Source organism: Anabrus simplex, chromosome 5, assembly GCF_040414725.1.
Source record: "Anabrus simplex isolate iqAnaSimp1 chromosome 5, ASM4041472v1, whole genome shotgun sequence".
NCBI lineage: Eukaryota > Metazoa > Arthropoda > Insecta > Orthoptera > Tettigoniidae > Anabrus > Anabrus simplex.
The window spans coordinates 234,241,890-234,268,276 of NC_090269.1; the positions used below are offsets into that span (position 1 = coordinate 234,241,890).

The window sequence follows — 26,387 nt, forward strand, 5'->3', positions numbered from 1 at the left end:
AAAATCACAACTTCAGAGCTGCACACTGAGTTTATTCAGCCACTGGATTAGGGGTGATGGTACCTTCACAATGTTTGTTTGTGATCCCTGATATGAGTGCAGCGGAGATTCAGCAAGGATAATATGATCTACAGTCACATTCGGTTGAGCTCCGAAAGCTCTCTTATGGAACAAATATGCACAGTGGTCATATTTAGTGCGAAACTTGTTCAGTGATGGGTAACTCCTGCCTCCTGCAAGACGAACAGCTTAAACTCTAAATCAGTCGGGAGCTACATACAGTATGACCACTGCTGTTTCTATTCTTCGGAGTGACGTTTACCTCTGTCAACTGTTTGGTTGTTCCCATTGATTAGTGGTCATGATGTCCGACTCGTTGGCTGAACGGTCAGCGTACTGGCCTTCTGTTCAGAGGGTCCCGGGTTCGATTCCCGGCCGGGTCGGGGATTTTAACCTTAATTGGTTAATTCCAATGGCCCGGAGGCTGGGTGTATGTGTTGTCTTCATCATCATTTCATCCTCATCACGACGCGCAGGTCGCCTACAGGAGTCAAATAGAAAGACCTGCACCTGGCGAGCCAAACCCGTTCTGGGATATCCCGGCACTAAAAGCCATACGACATTTCATTTCAGTGGTCATGATCGTGAAGGCGTCAAGTCTATATGGTCTAACACCGTGGTTAGCCGGTTCGAGTCCCGTTGGTTGAAAACATTTCACCACCAGAATGCTGACCGACAGCGTGAGCGAGGCGGTGGTAGGCTATACAATTATTGCTAATCACTTTTCCGCAATGTTCATATGGAGGGCGGTCATGTGACGCTGTTGGTGGTTATTCAATCGTGTTATTTGGCAAGGGTAAGCAATGTGTCGACACCGGATTTCACCTTCTCCCCACGTCGTTGTTGTCGTCCTACACTCAGACGCGCGGGTCGTTCATGGGTGTCAAATAGAAGGGCTTGCACCAGGCTATCCGAACATGTCCTCGGACAGTCCTGGCACTAATAGCCATCAGTCCCATCACTAAATAAAAGATAAGGTGGGTGGCGATACTTTAGGCCATTGATACTAAGATACTTGATATCCCTACGGATTGCTAGAAGTGTTGGGTGAGATGTTATTTATTGCATTCTCAAAAATGCCACATTCGAAAGGCGCAAATCTGGTGGAGTGACGTGGGAAAGAAATGGTAACCAGTATGTTGCAGTAAATTTGACAGTCCCAGAAATGATCCGCATCATACTGTTCAGCTAAATGATCGCTGTTTTAAATGATTTGGGGAAGCAGTATTCGGTAATTGGATATACAAGTCTAAGAGCAGAGCATCGCAATGATTGTGCTGTAGTACCCTTTGAAGTGCCAGTAAGCTTGTTAAGACCCAGCCTAAGAATTTGTCAGATTTATGTCGGAGGCATATTAAGATCTAGAAAATAATTAGTAAGGACTGGTAGCATACTGCGTAATGCAGAAACTTCCCCTAAGATGATCATTACGACCACATGAAGTAAATTCATCACACTATAATTCTACTCTTTCAGGCAGTGTTGTGCCGGAAAAGATAAGTACTGTATGTCTTTATGGTACAGTCTTTGTACAATCCGAATGTAAAATTGCGTTGTAAAATTATCGTTAAGACAAAATTAAACTGTATAATCTATGTTTTTAACCGGGGTACAGAAAAAAGGAGATCCTTCTTAAATGATACACTTTTGCCATGACGTATCTGTCTGTATCACGGAAGTGCCTTAGGAAGGTTTCCCTGCGTTGGTGTCCGACTCGTTGGCTGATCGGTCAGCGTACTGGCCTTCCGTTCAGAGGGTCCCGGGTTCGATTCCCGGCCATGTCGGGGATTTTAACCTTAATTGGTTAATTCCAATGGCACGGGGGCTGGGTGAATGTGTTGTCTTCATCATCATTTCATCCTCATCACGACGCGCAGGTTGCCTACGGCAATCAAACAGAAAGACCTGCACCTGGCGAGCCGAACCCATCCTGGGATATCCCGGCACTAAAAGCCATACGACATTTCATTTCCTGCGTTGGTATAATATTCAATAACCGGAAAGTTTAGTTTTAAAGAGTGTTTATTGTGCTCATTTTAGCTGTAATTATTATTATTATTATTTTTTTTTTGCTAGGGGCTTTACGTCGCACCGACACAGATAGGTCTTATGGCGACGATGGGATAGGAAAGGCCTAGGAGTTGGAAGGAAGCGGCCGTGGCCTTAATTAAGGTACAGCCCCCGCATTTGCCTGGTGTGAAAATGGGAAACCACGGAAAACCATCTTCAGGGCTGCCGATAGTGGGATTCGAACCTACTATCTCCCGGATGCAAGCTCACAGCCGTGCGCCTCTACGCGCACGGCCAACTCGCCCGGTTTAGCTGTAATTATACACGTCTTTGAGTCGTTAGTAATAATACACACGACAGTAAGCACACTGAATTAATTATTCATTTGTGCAGTTAGAAGTTGAGCTACTCAGTATCATTGGAGCAACAAAGCCACCACATTGAACTGGAAATGTAGATTTTGTCAATCATGTTTCTTTCTGAACCAATTAAGGTTGATGGTAACTTTACAAGGGAGATTCAAAAGGAATTGTATCAAACAAACTGTCGTAACTGTATGCTCATGAGGCTATGTTTGTCTTATGTTTCAGAACCGCTGAATGTATTTGGACGAGCACCGTACCTCTTGTGACGACCAACCGCCTCTGTACCAAGCCTGCGAACACCAGCGGCTGAAGGCTAGCCGTCGAGTTCTACCTGGCCGTCATTGCTTCTGGATCCCGAAGCGCGAGAGAAAGAGGAGCAGTTCGTTGTTGCACCTGGGCTGCGGCAGCGTGTGTAGCCAGAGCTGGTTCTTCATTGATTACTCCAAGCTTTAGTCTGGAGGTTGTGGACTTCAACGTCCACTCCTATCAGCTGTTCAGCGTGTTGTTGCTCATCACACTGTTCCATCGAGGATTTCTTTACACGCACACTCAAAAGACGCCGTTGCCTGCAAAGTGATTGAGAAATTCAGCGGTGCCTGCATTTACAAGTATATATCTCTTGTGTTGAATATTTTCTTGAAATGAAGCATCAGTAAACTATAGCTTTTAGAGTTAAGATCAGTCTTTTATTCTGTTTAATATGGGGTTGCTTTATTTTCTTTACGTTTTTTACTTTCAAGAGTTGTGTCTTTAACACTCTGTATCTTGGACTTGTCAACTTAGAGAATTTCGTTTCTTTTTTTCTCGGGACTAGTGTGCTTCTGAGGTGATGGTGGTGTGTCGGGTTGGAAGTTCTCTTGGCGGCTTGGATCGAAGCTGTAGAAGTTGTCGCTATCGTAGTCACCATCGTCGTTGTTGTCCTGCGTCTTCTTTTAGTGAATCTCACAAGGAATTTATGCAATCTTTATTCCTCATCATTGGAACTGAACGGTATCTTAAGTGTAACTTGGTGCGGAAGGAATCAAGAATACTAGCTCTTAGTGCAAAGGAAATTACTGTCCTGGAGAGAAGTCGATATTGGTGAACAAGTACTTTTAGGTGAAATTAATTTCTCTCCTTGACCAAGTGTACACATGATTGAAGAACTAGACCAACCTATAGAAGGAAGTCATATCTGGAGAGTTCTTTCATCAGTTCTTGCATTGTGTGCTTTTGATGTATGAAAACTAGGTTGTTCACTGCCTGAAAAGTAAGACTGGCACTGAAAATTAAGTAATCTGACAGTGCACTAGATGTGCACTTCCAAAAGTGATCGTAAAGCTAGCTCTTGCTAATCCCTTTCTTTAAGTTCAAATTCTCTAAGGCAGATGCCTATACTGCAAGGAATGGAACTTCAGGTCATATTGAGTGATGTGGCTAGAATCATGGATTTACCGTTTCATGATCAGCAACCTTTTATACAGGAAGAGATGCAAGGAAATCAAAGCAACACACAACAGCAGCAGCAACAACAACCACAGCAGCAACAGCAGTCAGGTCAACAGATCTTGGCTATCCTAGATGAAGAGGCTGCCAGTAATAAACCTGGACAGATTTGGTCCAACCATGTAAGCCCGGGATCAGATTGCAGCAATCCCGAAGTAATCACAGACGACACATCAGCAGATATGTTCGCATGGCCTAATGAGTTCAAGTTGGCCTTCACCACAGCTACCATCGCCGGGGTCAGCAACAGTAAAATTGTAGCCAGTAACAATGCTGCTATCTCTAGGAAGAGAAAAATATGTAACCAATCCGAAGACGGAGCCTCTCAGGTCAAGATGGTTCCCCAGCAACCACAGCAGCAACAACAACAGCAGCAGCAACAGACTCAGCAGCAGCAGCAGACTCAACAACAACTTCAGCTCCAATTGTTGGAGGAAAAGGTGGCCAAACTGAGAGAGAAATCCCGCAAACAGGATGCAGGTAAGATTTGCTCATGTTATCGTGGTAGTGTTTTTCTGTCCTTCATTTTTTCTTGTGTGTCGTCATTAGCGGTAACTGAAAATACACGAATTGTGCCAAGAAGAAAAGCTTGGGTTTTCTGAGGTTAATGCTAATAAGAGTGAATGTTCGAAAGAAGGAAGAGTAGAGCTCGGATTTTTAGGCCCTTACTGAGCTAGTGACTGCGTGGTTTGCGCCACGAAGCTGTCAGCTGGCATTTGTGAGATAGTGGGTGCGAACCAGACTGTCGGCAGCCCTGAAAATTGTTTTCCGTTGTTTCCTCTTTTCACACCAGGCAAATGCTGGACTGTACCTTAATTAAGGCCACGGTCGCTTACTTACCATTCTTAGTCCGTTCTTATCCTGTCGTCGCCATAAGACCTATCTGTGTTGGTGCGACGTAAAGTAACTTGTAAAAAAGAAATGTATGTCTCTCATTTTCTTTTGTACTGGTAACAACGATGATACAAACTGTTGCTTCACTGCCCTACAGGTTGCAGTCAGTGACGAAGATTCAGAGTAAAATGAACACACTCAGAATTATATGCACTGATAGAATTTTGAAAACTGTCTACTGTGATTATTATTATTATTATTATTATTATTATTATTATTATTATTATTATTATTATTATTATTTTTACCGTGTTGTGGTGGATCAGCAGAGGTGAAAGAAGGTGCGGGCTGGAATGGGTGTAACTACAAGTCCGAAAGATGAATTTAAAATTTAAATAAAGGTTATATTTTCAATAGACAACAAGATTTAACAATTTTTCACTAGGTGAAATAACAATGAATATTCAGGTACAATAATAAATTTTACAAGCGAAAACACAAGTTAAGGTGTCTTTACAAATCCTGGGCTTCGAGCCCCAATTTGACAATCCTTGAGCTCACGGCTCACAACCACAAATTACCAAAGGGCAGAAAACCCCTAATTACATGGAGCACTTGCTCCCACCTCGTAATGTCAAGCCTCCTGGAGGCACCTTTCAAAATACCAGAAAGAGTTGAGCCGCTCTCAATCGTCCAAGCCTATTAAAGGCAGTAACAGATTATTACACTGAACTGCCATCAAGGCACAACTTATACTGGAACAGGGGTATCTCGTACCCAATCAACTGGGCCTTTGCAGGAAGGAAAACAAAAACGGGTTAAGTTAATGGCCCAAAATACAAAGCTGAATGGAGGCGAGAACTTGCACTCCTACATGAAAGCTTGTTAAAACCTAAGTAGCGCTAAGCCGATACACAGGGGCTATTCCCATACTATAGAGGTGACTCGTACAAGAAAAATAATTTAACACGTTAATGAAGAGAAGAAAATCGGTTATGAAAACGTAGTCACCTCAAATCCAAATTGAAGGGGAGCTCAAGAGGGTAAAGCACTCTCTATCCCCGATTTACAGTTAAAGTAATAAGAAAATGTGTACATAATCCGGCCCTCAGTTACATTTTTAAACAGGTAGGATACTTTGAAAAGGTTTCGAACCTTCCCCGGGGGTTAAACTGCTGAGCAAGAAAGAAATAAAGATGTTAAAGGGCCATTACCTTTGCTGAAGAGCTGCTGCTCGAAGGAAGAGGCGCAACCTGCCCCCTGCTATACTTCCATACACTAAGCGAGATGTTGTTGAAGTGGCGGAGAGCCCGGATAATCAGCAGTTTTTATACCCTCGTGGAAGATTCGAGACCTTTCATGAATAATTAAGACACACCCACAGACGTTTATTGGTCGTCTAAAAGTTACAGATCCAAAATTGAGGAAGAAGGACACGATTGGTCCAAAATTAATTAAAGAGATTCGGGATTGGCTAAGTTCAAAACTGGCGGAAAGAAAGATTTATATTGCCAACCTACAAATGAAAGAACGAAATTTAGTTATAGGAAAACTTATGAGTATAAAATATCTTCAAGAAAAGTTCCATCACTTCGCACCAGGGTGCATGATCATAGTTTTTGGTAGAGACATCTGTGAGGGAATGTCCACACTTCTTGATAATTGGTAAACAAAAACAATTCGAAATTAACACAGTGACATCTTCAGATAAACGGTTGAATTAATTCAGTTTTAAAGTTCAGAGTTTCAGCTGTAGAGGCGTACTTTAAGGCGGAAATTTCAAATGTATGGCGTATAGGTGTACCAACCGATACAATTATTATTATTATTATTATTATTATTATTATTATTATTATTATTATTATTATTCCCATTGCATTGTAGGCTGCTTCTTCAAATAATGTATAAAAATCTGCAACTTCTGCGCTTCTGTCATTGACTATTCCTTCGGTGATGGAATAACTTTTTTTTTTTTTTTTTTTTTTTTTTTTTTTTTTTTTTTTTGCTATTTTGCTTTACGTCGCACCGACACAGATAGGTCTAGGAATGGGAAGGAAGCGGCCGTGTCCTTAATTAAGGTAGAACCCCAGCATTTGGCTGGTGTGAAAATGGGGAAACCACAGAAAACCATCTTCAGGCCTGCCGACAGTGGGGTTCGAACCCACTATCTCCCGGATGCGAGGTCACAGCTGCGCGCTGCTAACCGCTCGGCCAACTCGCCCGGTACGGAGTAACCAGAGTGCCAGAACTTTTTGTCGCTCCATTTTGTGTTATAAAAGTTTTACTACTTACATTAAAGAACTATATATAAAGCAAACTCACCTTTATTACACACTGGACAGATTGAAATTTCAGTAGCCATAAACGAGGTTAAAAGCGCACTTCTTACCTCAAACTCCTTACAAATGAGCTGACAAGCGGCGGTAATTTTGCCGCTCAGTATGTAAGCACGTCAATTCTTTTCAGGGTCTCCCGTGGAACATAATATTTCTTGAACAGCTTACTGCGGTGGAACAGAATACAGTGTAATGTTACGATATTTAATTATCATCTTCATTGAGAAGTAATTTACCGAGTGAGTTGGCCGTGCGTTAGGGGCGCGCAGCTGTGAGCTTGCATTCGGGAGATAGTGGATTCGAACCCCATTGTCGTCAGCCCTAAAGATGGTTTTCCGCGATATGCCTAGTGTGAAAATGGGCTGCCGACAGTGGGGTTCGAACCCACTATCTCCTGAGTGCAAGCTGATAACTACGTGACCCAAATCGCTTAGCCACTTGCTCGGTGAATGCATCCTTCGACATAGAATTGGTGTCAGGAATGGCATCCAACCGTAGAACAGGTCCAAGTCCTCATATGCGACTCAGTTTACGCACGCAAGCCCAACAAGATGTGGGAAAAAGCAACAGATAAAATGTATTATATTTTTCTTAACATATATTAAGAACTTGGGACATGTGTCCGAAGGTGCTAGAGAGCTGCTGTCTAGTCACGTACAGACCTCGACACTGCACGTACTGTTTTATCTCTGCTGCACCAAATGAAATAGGCAGTCATTTCCTTTGACGATCAACATTTTTTTTAAAAATTGAATGGCCTCCTTAATTATTTCCTTCACCACCGATGAGTTTGAGGTTTGTGATTATGCGTGCCATGTTGCCTAATTGAAGACTGCCGTTCACTGTGGCATCGGGCAGAATTTATTGAGTCAGAAGATCGACAACGTACTTGTAGGCCGCTTTTCTTTTTATTAATTTTACTAGCGGTTTAATGTCGCACCAACTTAGACTTCTTTTTTTGGCGACAATGACAGAGGAAAAGCGTAGGACTAGGAAGGAAGGACTAGGGCGTTAAAACGGGAAACTACGGAGTGAGGTTCGAATTCACCATCTCTCGAAAACAGGCTACGTGCCTGGAACTTCGCAGCTGACTCACTCCTTTTTTTTTTTTTTTTCTTCAGTAGTGCGCTTGTAAATGAAGCAGCAGCTCAAGACGTCGGCCAATTTAATCGAAACTCAACTAATCCCGTGGTGTGATCACTTTTTATATAGCAATAGCCTATATCATCTCTAAGACCATAACAATAATTTATCGTGATAATTAAACCTTTTCAATAATAATAATAATAATAATAATAATAATAATGCCGGGCTGATTGGCTCAGACGGTTGAGGTGCTGGCCTTCTAACCCCAACTTGGCAGGTTCGATCCTGGCTCAGTCCGGTGGTATTTGAAGGTGCTAAAATACGACAGCTCCGTGTCGGTAGATTTACTGGCACGTTAAAGAACACTTGCGGGACTAAATTCCGGCACCTCGGCGTCTCCGAAGACGTTAAAAAGTAGTTAGTGGGACGTAAAAGCAAATAACATTAATAATAATAATAATAATAATTCAATGTTATAAATTCCCAAAACAGGAGAAGGAATTGGCTGGATGAAACAACAGAAGACCTGAATGAATTGAACATCAGGGAAGACATCATGAAAAATCGCAGTCTTCAAGACCTCAGTAAATAAACACACATTTGTGGTCAAATCTAGCAGCAGGACTGGTACAAGGTGGTCAGAAGAACGGAAGAGGCAAGACAGTGAGTTCATGAAGAGATTTTGGGAGAAAAGGAAGGCAAAAGTCATCAGCCAGTGAACAAGTTCCTACGCGCTCTATGAATGGGCATAACGAAATAATAATAATAATAATAATAATAATAATAATAATAATAATAATAATAATAATAATAATATGTGCTACCTGATTGTATTATGGTGACCTGAGTACTAATATCATTGTTACAATTGCACTACCGTCTAGTGGTGAGTGCCTTGGCACAATCTCAAATGTGACTCCTTAGGAAATTTTAAATGAAATACGGGTAGGTCTGCCGGGAAGAATGGCTCAGGTAACAGAGCGCTGGTTCTCAGTATCCAAGTTGACGGGTTCGATTTCAGCTCAGTCCAATGACATCTGAAGGTGCTCAAATACGCCAGGCCCATGTGGCTAGATTTTTGAACGTAAAATAATTCCTGTTGGGCAAAATTCCGACATCTCGGCGTCTCCGAAACCCGTAAAAGTGACTGGGATAATAACAATCATAATAATAATAATTACGAGTGGGTGTAATGTGTTTCCCTGCTGTTCATGCCATTCATGATGATTGATGGCAGGTCAAAACAGAGTTTTATCAGAAAGGACCAGTATTTTAAGTTATGAACTTCACTTGAAGTCGGACAGAGAGAAACTCAAGTAGCCATCTACCAGGAAAAGCCAGAACATATGATCATTACCTATCCCTAATTTGTTTGTATCGTTATCGCTTGCGACAAAATATGAAGTCGGTTGTGTATTAGTTAAGTGTGTAGTCGTTAGATGGCATTGAGTTATGTCTGCTATTGGGTGCTTATCTGCTCCATGATGACAGAGGCAGAGAAGGGAATTCTTCAATTCTTATCACTCGGAGAGGAGAGTCGGTTTGAAGTGTTCTCTGGTGCTCTGTATTACTCATGGTGTGTCGTGTAATAACATAGTGATAGTAGATCAGAAACAAGATTAGTGTGTGTGGGTGTGTAATAAGAATGTGATAGTGTGTCAGCTGTGTTGTGTGTAGAATGCCTCAGCATCATGAAAGAAGACACCTCAAGTTCAAGTTGAATGGGATGAGAAGAGGCATGAAGTTCTACAGCTTGAACGGTTAGTTTCCTAACATTGTGCTCGGACTTCACGTCCAGTAATTTATTTTGATTTTTGTCACCAGTTTTGAAACATATTCGTAGATCATAGTCATGAGTTATGGTATTGAAGGAAGATAAATATGTCTCTAGAGCCTTTCTCCTCCACCTGCGCTACTCCGATAATTTTAACACTAACGAGACTTTTCTTAAAAATAACTGATCGCACGGTTCACCGCGAAGTTTTCTTCCTTAGACATTCCTGCAGGAGATGGTACTTCATTTCTATGTCCACTAAACCTAACCCTTCTACAATATAGTATTCAATTCCCTCCCAATTTTAAGAACCAGAAGTCTTAATGAAGCTTAATGAAGATATCGGTACTCCTTGGCTCTAGATGTCTGCATGGCGCGAGATTCTGAGACCGGATCCGATTTAAACCGAGCCCGAGAATAGAACTTGGTTAATTCGAATTTGAAAGGTCCAGAAAAAAATCGAATTGATGACGATTTGAATTAAACAATACCACTCATCACCGTACATATACGAATCTTGAATTCAAAACGGTCTATGCACTTCTTTAGTGCTACTCGAGTTTTTAATGAAAATGAAAACTCCACAGCTGTTTCCAGTCATTCGACCGGGTCAGGGATAGAATGAATGAAACCCCATCTAGCGGCGAGGATAGGAATTGTGCCGGCTGCCGAAGCTTGTCGCACTCCTCTGGGGCAATGCTTAATGACTGACAGATAAAAATGAAATGATTTGGGGATTGTTGCTGGAATGAAAGATGACAAGGGAAAACCGGAGTGACCGGGATTTGAACCACGGTGAGAGGCGCCCTGCCAGCTGAGCCACGGAGGCTAAATTCGAGTTTTAATGACGGTAGAATATGGTGAAACAATAACACTACATTTTCTTTTAAGCAGAGATGTGATGGGGAGAAGCATGCAAACAATTATTTTAAATTTCCTTTTCGTCGCATCGACAAAGATAGGTCATATAGCAACAATGGGACAGTAAATGTCTGGGAGTGGAAAGGAAGCGACCATGGCTTTGATTTAGGTACAGACCCAACATTTACCTGGTGTAAAAATGGGAAACCACGGAAAACCATCTTCATGGCTGCCGACAGCGGGGCTCGAACCCACTATCTTCGAACGAATGCAAGTGGACAGCTACGTGACTCAAACCGCGCAACCACTCGCTCGGTTCGCAAACAGTTCTGAATAACGCAATGCACTTCACAATTTAAATGGACCAGGCTGGTATCAGTCCTGCACACATTTCACCTGCTGACAGCTGCCAGTCAACTCCACGTGAAATTCTGAGTTTAGGCCTCAAGAGCGGATTTTCCTGGTATCGAAACTCAAAGTTAAAGGTAATAATAATAACAACAATAATAATAATGTTATTGGATTTACGTCCCACTAACTTTTTTTACGGTTTTCGGTGACGCCCAGGTGCCGGAATTTAGTCCCGCGTGATTTATTTTACGTGCCAGTAAATCTACCGACACGAGGCTGGCGTATTCGAAGACCTTCAAATGCCACCGGACTGAGCCAGCGTCTCACCCAGCCCGGCAAAAAGTATCTAGAAGATTGTTCCCGGAACATACTCTCAGATGGCCAGAGCTTGAACTTTTTCTTAGCTTCACAACTACAGTTCTAGCAAAAAAGAAATGGGTTATTAGTCTCTCTCTCTCTCTCTCTCTCTCCCTCTCTCTCTCTGTGTGTGTGTGTGTGTGTGTGTGTGAGGGGTTTGGGGCGGGGGGGGGGTGCCGGCCCACAGCATGCCTTTCCAAGACACTGCAACAGTGGCAGACCGTCATTAAATTTTTCATTCCCCACCCTAAAGGGTTGGAGTGGGCCACCTAAAATGTTCCGCCCTTTCTCTGGCCAAGAGATGTGCGCTGATGAAGGGAGAATTTTGGATGGAAGGAGATAGGTTACCGCGAACCTGAACATCGTTTTACGACTGCTATCACTTGAAGATTGGTAGCATTTGACTTAAGAACAGCTTGCGAGCCATGCCGAGAAATCAGCATCAAACACAAACACACTGTTGCTTTCAGCCAGTGTCGCCGTAACGTACTTGCTTTGGCGCTACCCTCTTAGCTCGGAGATCTGTATTCAAGCCCCTCCTTTGGCGAAGTCTCATTCTTCGACTGGTGCTCTCATGCCACGTACACCGCCTCGCAAAGCCCATTTGAATTCGCCCGCGAAGTGATCTGATTGCCTAACTTAAGCAGCTGATTAAATGACAACGGTGTGAGATATCGAATTATTTCTTTCAAATTACTTACCAGTATGACTAACCCTCTAACGCTTATATACCCGTTTCACGTTGTTTCCGACCACCCTGTACACACAATTGTATTTACAATTGTACATATCTGATTGATTTTGCTCGTTAATAAGCGGTTTGGGATGCTTATAAACTAGCGTCCATCTCGTGGGTTTGTCTGATTGTCTTGCTAGCGTGTTCCTGTCCAAGCCTGTAGAAATGCTTGGCTGCCCTTACTATTTCCTCCTTGATGGTGGGTATCCGGAACTGTTTGTGTATGTTTCGGTTTCCCAGATGGTAAGGAGCATTGACGATTGTCCGGAGGACTTTGTTCTGGTATTTTTGTAACGTCTTAATATAGCACTCCTTATCCGTGCCCCACACTGTTGAGGCGTTTGTTTCTCATGTCTGTCTCTGATTCCCTGTTCAGCAGGCATTCAGCGGATTGGTGATTTCGTAACTTTTCTAGGAGATATTCGAAATGGGCCTTGTACTGCAAGGTCTGGTCTAGCATAGCATGACCCCCAGGTACTGGGCCTCCGTTGAGCAGGGTATCTCTTCCCCGTTAAAGGTTTATTTTGTCTTGAGTTTCTGCTCATATCTGTGGGTGGGGGCGGTAGAATAACACCCACGGTATCCCCTGCCTGTCGTAAGAGGCGAGTAAAGGAGCCCCTGGGGCTCTCAACTTGGGAGCGTGGGTTGGCAACCACGGGGCCATTGGCTGAGTCCTGGCATTACTTCCACTTAGGCCTATTTGTGCCAGGCTCCTCACTTTCATCTATCCTATCTGACCTACTTTGGTCAACTCGACCCCGACGGTATTAGGTTGCGAATCCTAGGGAGTCTTTCATTGTCACGCCTTTCGTGGCCCTTGTCTTCCTTTGGCCGATATCTTCATTTTTCGAAGTGTCGGATCCCTTTCATATTTTCTCTCTGATTAGTGTTATATAGAGGATGATTGCCTAGTTTTTCTCCTCTTAAAACAATAATGACCACCACCACCACCACCACTCTTGGTGTAGTACACGGCTGTGGACTTGGGAGCGTTAATCTTAACTCGCCACATGTTGCACCACATTTCAAGGTGAGTTATTGCCTCCTGTAGGTCTCGTGTAGCTCCTGATATTATAGCAGCATCGTCCGCGTATAAGGCCAGCTCCGTCCTGTCAGTAGTGGGAGTGTCGGCGCAGAAGTGTAAAAAGAAGTAGGGGCCAAGTATGGAGCCTTGAGCTACTTCCGCACTCACTTGCCGGATTGCCCATTTTTCTCCAGCTTTCTCCGCATAGAATGTCCTGTTGGTGAGATAACTGTCTATTAACCTCCAGTAGACAGTCTGGAAGCCTTTCATATGTAGCTTGTAGAATACTTGTAGAATGGACCCTCTGTTATACCCGGTCGAACGCTTGAGCTACGTGCAGGTACAGGATATCTCGTCCTCTCTTTGTGTTCAGTGTTTTTGTAATGACATTTACAATTCTGATGAGTTGTTGGACCGTTGAACATCCTCTTCGAAATCCAAACTGTCGCTCGAGATGGGTGACTGTGTACACCGTCCTGCCTAGTTAGCGAATAAGAATTGCTAACCTGCTAGAGGAGAAATGGTTCTCCATTATTTAAAAAAATGTACTCCCATTGAGGTATAATGCAAATTAAGGCTTTCACGTTCACAGGCCAATAAACCATAGGTTCTTTCTTGCCGTGATTTTTTGACCTGCGGCCGTGAACGCCTGCATTGGAGGACAGTTCCTTTTCCAGCACGATTCTACACTAACATTCGTTTCCACTCAGGCAGCGTCGCACCATCCTTAAACAGCATGTTTTGATATTACAAGAATTATTATAATATGATATTTTTACCTCGATTTAAACAATACGATTTTTTGAATTGAAAACTAAGTTTTAACATTGTGTCGTGTAGGAACGCCAAGGCATCGTGAGAAATGTTCGAATTATTCATGAATTCGAATTAACCAAGTTCTACTGTTTTAATAACGCCCTTCCTTGTTCCCAAGCGTTATTATTTCCGGAGGCTTAGAAAGAGTCGGATTGTTAGTACAAGTTTAACTGATCATTTCAAAACGTGGAACGTCCCTGTTCAATGGATTTCGGGGGTAAAAATAGATTGGAAAGATTCTGTAATATCTTCTGTATATTGTTAGCCTCTGTTACCGACTGCCAATGGTAATTAATTTCCCTTCGCATATTGATCCACGTATTTTGTAGGAGCTCTACTCTGTCTTTGTCCTTCACCATCCCTTGAATTATATATATTGTACTTGGTAATGCACTGCTCTACCAGGTGTGTGCATAAGTCTTTTGCGGTTGCACCAAGGGATGGCGCACCGAGCTCGATACCTGCAGTCGCTTAAGTGCGGCCAGTATTCGGGAGATAGTGGGTTCGAACCCCACTGTCGGCAGCCCTGAAGATGGTTTTCCGTGGTTTCCCATTTTTACACCAGGCAAATGCTGGGGCTGTACCTAAATTAAGGCCACGGCCGCCTCCTTCCCACTCCTAGCTCTTCCCTGTCCCATCGTCGCCATAAGACCTATCTGTGTCGGTGCGACGTAAGGCGCCAGCGAACAGTACGCAGCGTATGAATTTGACACAGTTTGTTCGTCTGACATTAACCTACCAACATACACAAGTTGAGTCTGTCAAACACTAGCGTCTGTGTTGCATCGGTTAGTGATCATGTCGACGTTTGTGCCTGAAAAAGAACATTTGTGGCACGCATTAATTTTCCTATTTAATCAAAAGAAAAAAAGCCGTGGAAAGTCATCGTTTGCTGGTAGAAACATATGGTGAATACGCTCGGTCGATTAGAACATATGAGACATGATTTCGACAATTTAAACGTGGTGATTTCAATGTGAAGTACTGGATGATGACCCAACTCAAACTCAACAGCAATGGGCACAAGCATTAAATGTGTCACAAGATGCAGTCAGCAGACGTTTACGATCAATGCGAAAGACCAATAAACTCGATAAATGGATCCCACACGATTTAAATGAACGGCAAATGGAAAATTGCAAAGTCACTTGTGAAATGCTGCTTCAACGCCACGAAAGAAAATCATTTCTGTACCGAATTGTGACCGGTAACGAGAAATGGATTTATTTTGAAAACCCGAAGCGGAGAAAAATCGTGGTTGTCACCTGGCGAAGCCGGTCCTTCAACACCAAGGCCATATAGCTTTGGCAAGAAGACCATGCTTTGTGTCTGGTGGAACCAGAGTGATATTGTGTATTATGAACCCTTGAAGCCCTGCGAAACCATTAATGCACAACGCTATTGCCAACACATGATTAATTTAAATCACGCATTAATCGAAAGACGACCGGAATGGGCAAGAAGGCATGGCAAAGTGATTTGTTACACGACAATGCACCGTCTCGCACAGCAAAACCAGCGAAAGACACCTTGAAATCCCTTGCATGGGACATCCTTCCGCACCCACCGTAGTGCCCCGACTTGGCGCCTTCTCTTCGCATCAGTGGGACACGCGCTCGCAGAGGAACGCTTCAGCTATATCGGGGTAGTTGGAAAATGGCTCGACGAATGGTTTGCCGCAAAAGACAAGCAGTTTTTCTGGCATGGTATTCATAACTTACCTGAAAGAATCGTCGCCATAAGACCTATCTGTGTCGGCGCGACGTAAAGAAAAATAGCAAAATTACCTGAAAGATGAACGAAGTATGTAGAAGCTGATGGCCAATAGTTTGAATGCCGGGCTGAGTGGCTCAGACGGTTAAGGCGCTGGCCTTCTAACCCCAACTTGGCAGGTTCGATCCTGGCTCAGTCCGGTGGTATTTGAAGGTGCTCAAATACGACAGCCCCGTGTCGGTAGATTTACTGGCACGTTAAAGAACTCCTGTGGGACTAAATTCCGGCACCTCGGCGTCTCCGAAGACCTTAAAAAGTAGTTAGTGGGACGTAAAACAAATAACATTAATTTAATTAATAGTTTGAATAAACAAAAATTAATTTCCCTTGAAAATTACGTGTTTTTAATAATAATGTTATTTGCTTTACCTCCCACTAACTACTTTTTAAGGTCTTCGGAGACGCCGACGTGCCGGAATTTAGTCCCGCAGGAGTTCTTTTACGTGTCAGTAAATCTACCGACACGGGGCTGTCGTATTTGAGCACATTCAAATACCACCGGACTGAGCCAGGATCGAACCTGCCAAGTTGGGGTTAGAAGGCCAGCGCCTTAACCGTCTGAGTCACTCAGCCCGGCAATTACGTGTTTTCTTTACCACAAAACTGGCAAAAACTCATGCATACACCTGGTAGGCTACTATTGTACTTAGCGTACTTTCAGTTTGAGCTCATTTATTATTGACTGATTGGTACTAATGTCAGTCTAAGGATTCTCAGCATCAGCCTCCAGTAGTACATTTCGAAGGTATCAATATGTTTCAGGTCCGTTATTTTTAGGGATTAATATTCTGATGCATACAGTAATACGGAGAACACTAGAGTCTTAACTTAACGAACTCTGTTGTCTGTTGTCATATGACTTTTCCAGATTTTAGTCATTTGTCCCATCACACTATCAGCCATGCCAGCTCTCATTTTTATATCTTCACTTCATCCACCCACAGTTTGTTATTAATGATCTCAGGTATACTCTATTATGTGATCAACTGACTGCAACTTGTTCTTATTTCATGTGGTTTGACATGCTTTGTCTGTCGATTATAAGTATTTTTATTTTATCGCTACTATAAGGATAAAGTGATCTGTTCGACTGTTAGTTTAATAAATTTATACTTCGCCTTTTATCCTAACAGAAAATGCCACTGTAGGCCCAGGGTCAGTGTTTACTCGAACCAATTGTGTTCCTTTGACAAGCTGAGCTTATCGGCTGAGTGACTCACGAAGGAAATATTCGTGTTCGAACGCTTCGAATTGCATGAACGTTGGCAGGAAAGCTGAAATACAGTATGTGGCTCTGTTATTCGTACAGGCTTCAATTTCTTATCAAGTCTCGTATATTCACATTAACGATTGAAAAACAGAAATAAAACGTTCATTACGGGCAAAAACACGGTTTGTCAATGATAATTCGTTAGTCAAAACCATACTTACTTACATACAGGCAGGAAGATTTGATATGGATGTGTCGGCATCGACAAACGGGTGTACCTCTTGTATTCGTACACATGGACAGAATGATGCGCACCGTTTGTTTGCTATGCACGGAAAAGTCTCAGTGACGGTGTACGACTGGTCAAGTGCATTAGTCTCCTTCCTAGTATATCAGTGGTGGACATGGGTAGGAGTGAAGAGTTAAATGCGAAGCGTAAGAACACTATATTTAAACTGCCACTTGAAATGATTTTCATTACGAAAGATTGGACAGTTGGTCAATAGAACACACTCTACGGTGCCAATATGTGGTTGATTAATTTAAATACAAAGGCACTATTAACAACACGCCATTGGTGCCCAGGAGAAAGTGTTTGATTTTATCAGCCGAACAACAAGCCGTTCTTCCCTTTCAGTTCGATTCCAAATTAAGTGCACCATTATTGAGGCAACTCACGGAGGAACGAACTGGAAAGGAGCTCAGCAACTCCACCATCCGTCGGATCCTGTATCGGCATGGGTACTATGGAAGAATCCCTCGGGGGCCGATGACCTTCGATGTTAGGCCCCTTAAAACAACAAGCAACAAGAATCCCTCGGAAAAGGCCATACGTAAGCAAAAAAAACAGATGGCTTAGACTGACATTCGCTAAGGAGCATATGAATAAGGAGAACGAATTCGGGAATGATGTTATCTGGTCTGTTGAGACAAAAATAAACATTTTCGGATCAGATGGCATCCACAGAATATGGAGAAAAATGTGTACGGACAATGATGTGGCATATACACTCACAGCTGTAAAATACGGTGGTGGGTCTGTAATGCTTATGGGCTTTATGTCAGCCAGAGGTGTGGGTAACATACATTTCATTGACGGAATGTCCGGCTCCATGGCTAAGTGGTTAGCGTTCTGGCCTTTGGTCACAGGGGTCCCGGGTTCGATTCCCGGCAGGGTCGGGAATTTTAACCTTAATTGGTTAATTTCGCTGGCACGGGGGCTGGGTGTATGTGTCGTCTCCATCATCATTTCATCTTCATCCCGACGCGCAGGTCACCTACGGGTGTCAAATCAAAAGACCTGCACTTGGCGAGCCGAACTTGTCCTCGAACACTCCCGGCACTAAAAGCCATACGCCATTTCATTTCATTGACGGAATAATCAACAAGGCAGACTATATTGCAATCCTGAGGACAAACGTGAAGCAGAGTGCCGAAGAAATGGATATGCCACCTGTTTATATCCTCCAGGATGATAATGACCCAAAATACACTGCTGACATTGATAAGACATGGTTGATCTGGAACATTCCTAATCAGCTTAGAACATCTCCCTAGTCTCCGGATTTAAATCCCATCGAACATCTTTGGGCTACGTTGAAGAGGAATATCCGTAGGCAATGTGTGCGTACGAAAGAGGAACTTGAAAGTGTGATTCTTCAGGAATGAGAGAAAATCAGCCCGGACATGTTCAAGAAATTAGTATATTCCATGCGGTGACGATGTCGGGCAGTTATAAAGGCTACGGGACATTCGACTAGATACTAACATGTTCCATGAACCCTTCATTTTTTTGTTTATTTCAAATGTTCAGTTTGCTTGTACGAATAGGAAAGATACAAGATTATTGGTACACTTTTCTTTATTAGAAGCTGTATGTTTTGTAAACATGATTGTAAACAGATATAGTAGATATATGTCTTCTGAAGGCTTTGTTTAATATATTTTCGGTGAATAAAGTCCATTTCAGTTTATTATTTTCTGGCAGTGCGTTGAGGTACTAAGACAATCAGCCCGTACGAATAGAATAGGTGCATACTGTATGTCGCTTGAAACGGCTGGGGTGTTCTCCTGTAAAATGACACTTTTGATCAAACTAGTAACTGCAGGTAGTTGCGGTTAGTAGCATTATTCTATGGCGTTTAGTCGCAGCGTTAAGATGGTATGTGAAGTGACCTGGCTATTATCACATGTACTCATTGTTACGCTGTCCGACTCGCTGGATGAATGGTCAGCGTACTGGCCTTCGGTTCATAGGGTCCCGGGTTCGATTCCCGGCCGGGTCGGGGATTTTAACCTTAATTGGTCAATTCCAGTGACTCGGGGGCTGGGTGTGTGATGATGATGATGCTTGTTGTTTAAAGGGGCCTAACATCGAAGGTCATCGGCCCCGGCTGGGTGTGTGTGGCGTATTCAACATTCGAAATCATCCTAGGTAGGGCCCTCATCTTCACAGACATGCAGGTCGCCTAATAGGCCGTCTACTAGAGAAAGACCTGCACCAGACCTCTCCGGAGGCCATACGCCATTATTATTATTATTATTATTATTATTATTATTATTATTATTATTATTATTACGCTGCATTGTGCACTGACCACTCTATTGAAAAGCTCCGTCTTCATTTTGATATTGACTGAAGATATACGGAGACACGTCTCGACCATATTAACACTTGAATGTCTACATTAGGTAAGTAATCGCCTTGATGTGCCATTGCCGCCCTCTGTTATCGCCCACGATGAGCAGCGAACACATATTCCTGATGAGATTAGCATAGTAACTATCTCGATATAATGCCACCCCCGCCATTCGCACAGAAATGTCGTACGGTGTTAAAAGTCTGACTTAAAATCATCAGCAGGAACCCGGAAAATATATCTTCAAATAGGAACATGGCTTTTACCCATTCTTTCTTGTGGTTTATCATTGCAGGCTGTTTTGAGAATAGATTTGGAACCCTGCACAAAGCAATTTGAGGATAAAGAGCTTGGCAGGAGCTGACTGTGTATCTGTAAGCTCCATTGAAATCGTTTTTCAGACGTGAATGAATGTACTTTACTTTGCGTATGATAACTGTATAAAATTTGCATCTGTCATGGTACTATTGTACGAATACAAAATGCCTATATAAATTAAATGTTGAATGAATACTATTCCAGAAAATCCCTGTATAGTATATCACTACGTAGCATAAGTCATTCAAATTAATGTTTTAAAACGTGCCCTCGTTTTAATGCCATCCTCTTCATTGCGCCAACTACACTCATAACACACATAGCGTTATAACGATGGTATTACACTTGTATCGATAATATACTTAATTTCCTTAAGGTGTTTTCTGGTTATTTTCAACGTTGCATAATGATACCGCAAGTACTTCAAGTTATTCGTTTGATCAGATGCGTAATTTTACACGGAAAAGGAACCTACAGTCCGCCTCTGTGGTGTAGTGGTTAGTGTAATTAGCTGCCAGCCCCGGAGGCCCGGGTTCGATTCCCGGCTCTGCCACGTAATTTGAAAAGTGGTACGAGGGCTGGAACGGGGTCCACTCAGCCTCGAGATGACAAATGAGTAGAAGTGGGTTCGATTCCCACCTCAGCCATCCTGGAAGTGGTTTTCCGTAGTTTCCCACTTCTCCCCCAGGCAACTGCCGGGATGGTACCTCACTTAAGGCCACGGCCGCTTCCTTTCCTCTTCCTTGTCTATCCCTTCCAATCTTCCTAGCCCCCACAAGGCCCCTGTTCAGCATAGCAGATGAGGCCGCCTGGGCGAGGTACTGGTCCTTCTCCCCAGTTGTATCCCCCGACCCAATGTCCCACACTCCAGGACACTGCCCTTGCGGTGGTAGAGGTGGGATCCCTCGCTGAGTCCGTGGGAAAACCAACCCTAGAGGGTAAACAGATTAAGAAAGAAAGAAACCTACAGCCGCTGTCAGTGACCATAATTAAATTTTCCTACCGATTTCGATGCAATTTGGAGCGTTCGAACACACACACTTTCCTCGTCAGGCCGTAGGGCGCTTTCCATCGTAGCTTCAGTCCGGTGGTATTTGAATGTGCTCATAGACGCTGGCTTCGTGCTGGTAGATTTACCGGTGGCTTCGAGAACCGTAGAAGTATGCACCTCAAGAGCTTTTTGCACCAGATGCTTTTTGTGTGGTTCTGGAGGAAATCCGCTGAGACAGTAGTCTCCTTAAACAGAGACATCGGAACGCAATGCAATGTCACCCGATGAATGTACGTGGAAGTAACACAATCCGCAAGAGTACACTGTAATTGTAACGGTAGTATAATTAATTTCATAGGGTGCTTTCGGATCATTTTCAACGTTGCGATCAAACGTTATTGCATTATGGTACTAATCGCAACTACTTACAGTTGATCAAGTGCATAATTTTACACGGAAAATAAAATGAATAAACCTACAGAATTGGACATGGCATGCACAGATTATAGCTTGAGGCCTTTTCATTGTGTAAACATGCCTCGACGAGTCATTACAGCATTTGATCAGCAAGACTTTCTCTTAAGGAGCGAGTTGGCCGTGCGGTTAGGGTCCTGTGAGCTTGCAATCAGGAGATGCTGTGTTCGAATCCCTCGCACAGTGGGCAGTTTTTCCTATCTAACTGGACGGAAATAACTTTTCGACTTGTTGACTTGGGCCGAAATCTGTGCTGGCTTATGTTCTTGACTGTTCAAGGAATGTTGTGAAGCATGAATTTTAAGTCTTCGCCAGCCATTTGTTATAACTATACAGTATAGGATAAAGAAATCCCAACTGTTTCGCTCGCTGACTCGTTTTTCAATCGCACTGAAGTTGGCCTTGTTAACAGACCTGCAATTGATACTAAATGTAGGGTTCGAATCCTACTGTTGGCAGCCCCAAAGATGGTTTTCCATGGTTTCCCATTTTCACACCAGGCAAATGCTGGGGGCTGTACCACGGTCGCTTCCTTTCCACTCCTAGTCCTTTCACATCCCACTGTCGCCTTAAGACATATCTGTGTCGCTATGACGTAAAGCAAAATTGTAAAAATAAGGTCCTAAATGAGTGATCTTTGTATGTGGAGGACATGGAAATAAATAATACAGGTATGTTTTTGAATGAGGTGAAAAATCAATGCTGTCGACCGTAGGAAATCCCCGTAGAGAAAATTACACTTGAATATGTAAACGCTAAATTAAAATAGAGATATCAAAATGGCTCCGTTTGATTCTATTAAAACCATATTTATGACTGTAACCGAACTTATAAACTTTTGACATATTGATTCATATTTGCGCTAATAAGAGGAATAAATGTACCGGACGAGTTGGCCGTGCGATTAGGGACTCGCGGCTGTGAGCTTGCATCCGGGAGATAGTGGGTTCGAATCCCACTGTCGGCATCCCTGAAGATGATTTTTCGTGGTTTCCCATTTTCACGCCAGGAAAATGCTGGGGCTGTACCTTAATTAAGGCCACGACCGCTTCCTTCAACTCCTAGGCCTTTCCTGTCCCATCGTCGCCATAAGACCTATCTGTGTTGGTGTGACGTAAAGCAAATTGTAAAATAAAAAATAATAATAAAAAAAATCACCAGTGCGGATGAAATTCTTTTTGAGACACTGTAATTGCTTTTGGATAACACAACGTTTTAAAGTTTTGAATCATTTTGTAATAAGGAGGATAAATATTGCACTTTGTTGTTTTGGCCTGAGACTGAAAAAGTTTATGCTGATGTACAGTCTGTCTGGCATCGAGGAAAAATGTCATTGCCACTTTATCGCTGTACTAGACAACATCTGATGAAGAACTCGATCCCCTCCATTTCTTAATTTTTGTGGTTCGCTGTGGAGACGCTGATAAAAGCTCTTTAAATATTTCTGCAGCAACTCTCTTCCCTGCAGCTCATAAATTAGATTCTGCAGTGAAAAAAAAATATATTGAGCTATTACAGCACTTCGTAGGCCTTGAGTGCAATTTCGTGACAGTTATTTTCCACTTAGCTGCATACATTTGGAATTGGTGTTACTTTTGAACGGAATTGAGCTGTCCAGAATGTGACCTGCACCCTAGCGGGTGGATGTTTAGTTGAGCGGGGATCTAAGCATTTTGTATCCGAGGCCGTCGGCTTCGTAGTTGTCCAGTGAGGAAATTAGCTCACTGAGGTTCGAATTTACACCAGAATAGAATTTCCTGTTTATCTTCTGGATTCTGGTGTAAATTTCATTCATGTGTAAGTTGTCATGGGTATCTCGATTCCGTTCAGACCATAGCGTGCCAGAAATCATGCGTAGGGCTGTGTTCTAGATGCGTTGAATTCTGTCAAGATTAGTTTTGGCTTCGATCCACCAGATTGGAGTGGCTTATTAAAGAATTGGCCGTATGGAAGATTTGTACAGCGAGTCTCTGTTTTCTAGGTTTAGCCTATTGCCGGCTTTCATTAGTGGTTTAATTTTAGAAAGGCGCTTAATGGCCTGGGCCGAAATGTGAATGACATACTCTTTGAATGTCAACTCTCTGTCCAAGGTTACATTTGGTTACATTTGACCACCGGATCACTTCACCGAAAAAGTCTAGTGGTTGGGGGCCAGTTATAGTGCTCCTGGAGAAAGAAGGGCTCTACTCTTGACGACATTGATTTTGATTCTCCTCTTTGGTAGCCAGGGTTCGAAAGTGGAGAGGGCTTCTTGGAGGTAGTTTTGGACTCTGGGTGGTTGCCTAGATACAGAGGATGTAGCAATGTCATCTGCATACATGCAATTTTCTCACGCGGTGGACGGGGTATGTCTGACATATATCAATTGAAAAGTATGGTAGATACAATCCAACCCTGCGGGACACCAGCTCCTTTGGTGTGGGGGTTCGATACAGTGCCGTTGACCTCCACCTTAAATTGTATGCAAGGCAGCTAAAGATGCGGTGAATCAAAAATAGCGGAGTTCCAATAATTTGAGCTTATAGATAAGGCCTTGATGTCATACCCTGTGAAACACGCGCGATATATATAGAAGAGACTCCCGTGTGCCTCCTATGGTTGAACTTTCTTGTGATTTCTTCGGTGAGCCTCACGAGTTGGTGAGTGATAGAATGCTCACTTCTGAAGCCGAACTGCTCGCCGTTCAGGGTATGCTTGTCTTCAATGATGACGTTGATTCTGTTGAGAAGAAGGACTTCGAAAAGTTTGGAGAGGATGGATTGTAGGAAAATTGGTTGTCAGTTCTGTGGGAATGCAGGATCCGAGGGAGTTTGGCGTAGCATTGTAACTTTGGTCAGTTTCCATGGCAAGGGAAGTGGACGAAGCGAAAGATATAGTTGAAGAGTTTGACGATGCACGTCAGGGCATTTTTGGGAAGGTTTTTTGAAAAAAGGCTGATATTTGGTCCAAGTCTGGAGATGTTCCCTTTTCTAGTTTCTTGATACCGGCGAGCAGTGCACGTCAGGGCATTTTTGGCAAGGTTTTAGAAAAAAGTGGCTGATATTTGGTCCAACCCTGGAGATGTTCCCTTTTCTAGTTTCTTGATACCGGAGAGCAGTTCGGAAGCGGAAATGAATTTGAAGTCGGTGGTAGTTGGGCTTCCTCAGGTTCTCAATTTCTTCTTCTACAAACAAGGAGAGGCCAGACCCTGCGTTCAACCTATTTCAACGAGCTTCAATGCACCTTTTGGGGGACACTTAACAGTAACTCGTGTAGTAGAGCTTAGGTCAATACGTTTCCGTTTTCGAAAAAATTGAGGTGAAATGTCATGACGCAGGCTCCGCTTCGGACCAAGTGGAGGAGATAGAGCACTAAAAGGCGAATGAAATTTTATTTAAACATGTCAGGCCTGCATTTCCGAAAAATTGATGAATCTCCGATTCCAAAGCAGTGCGTATATATTTGGAAGGCTACACCGCAATCAACCGGAGCGGTGGCCGAGTGGTCGTCATACTTGTTTGGGAACCTTGAAGACGTGAGTTCGAGTCTCTTCGCAGCTATACTTTTTGTATTATATAATTTTTTACAAGTTGCTTTACGTCGCACCGACAAAGTTAGGTATTAAAGCAATGATGGGATAGCAAAGGGCTAAGAATGGGTAGGGGGCGGCCGTAATCTTAATTAAGGTACAGCCCCAGCATTTGTCTGGTGTGAACATGGGAAACCACGGTAAAACATAAAAATTATTGAATGTATCCACACAGTGGAGAAGTTTTCGTCACTTCGTTCTGTTTTCAGAAATCGAATGTATTAAGTGGTCAACGTTGAAGCTGCCACTGCCAGGGATAGGACTATAACGTCTGTATTTTTGAAACCATACGATCTGAATCTGCCGCAGAGAAAGCGTGTGTGATTTCTTAAAACACTATCTAAAGCTTTTCTACTAATTGAAAATACATATTGTAGCATATATTATGGATTACTATTAAATTCTAATCCTTGCTGTGGTCTTCATTTTCAGAAGATTTTACAATGTTGGTCCATGGTTTTTACCTAAGGTTTTTTAGACTCTGCAATGAATATGAGCGCCTTGGGTTGCAAGCTCGAAATGCTTCTTTAATACGTAAAACAACGCAGTTTTCTGGCAAATCGTTGAGTTACGAAGAACGTATATGTAAGCATTCGTATTGGAAATGTTATTCTAAATCCTGTGGCCTGTGTATGCTCCTTTTGTTTGTAGGACTAACAGTTAACCCGTTATTTTGGTTCTCATCGGTTAAAGCGTGCGCCAAAACGAAGAATAGCATATTTTCTGGGGAAATATTAGGAACAAACACTTTTTTTTGTAGAAAATTGAAAAGTACACGTAGCAGGCTCCAGTTGTCAATAGGACTAACCATTTGGCCTGTGTATTCACTTTTAAGGGTCCCAGGGTACATTTTCCTCTGAATTAGTTCGCACTTTCTTTCACTCACTGTATGGTCCCCGTAAAATACGGCAGGATTGTAAGTAAAGTATATTTTAACCGCTTGTACCAGCTATAAGCTTGCTAACGTTGTGTTCGATGGGTCAGGTAGCTTGTACGTGAAAGAGACAAACAGAACATCATTCAGATGTACAGTCATAGGAAAAAGTATTCGTACACTTAATACTGAAACAAAAAATACTTTATTTAGTACACTTATTGCCATGTACGTTATATAACATAAATAGGTTAGCTTTCTGTACACTATGTAAAGACATATACACCATAAAACATACAATTGATGGACGTCCCTGCCAGTAATGCATAAATAAATGAAAATGCCTTGATTTCATACTCATAAAAAGTATTCGTACAGTCCGGTTTTACTTTCATTCCCCACTGATTTTAGTGCATATTTAGTATTTGTTGGCAATCCTTTTGAT

The 26,387-nt window shown here is 42.8% G+C and overlaps 1 protein-coding gene across 1 annotated transcript in view; it reads left to right on the forward strand.

Annotated features, from left to right (window-relative positions):
* Window positions 1-26,387, forward strand: part of LOC136873928 (transcription factor CP2) — a 524,699-nt gene that overhangs the window by 146,058 nt on the left and 352,254 nt on the right. The window contains exons 2-3 of the mRNA XM_067147290.2: window positions 2,661-3,043; window positions 3,250-4,400. Of these exons, the coding sequence (XP_067003391.2) occupies window positions 3,803-4,400 (598 nt within the window). The 5' untranslated portion in view covers window positions 2,661-3,043; window positions 3,250-3,802. The remainder of the gene's footprint in view (window positions 1-2,660; window positions 3,044-3,249; window positions 4,401-26,387) is intronic.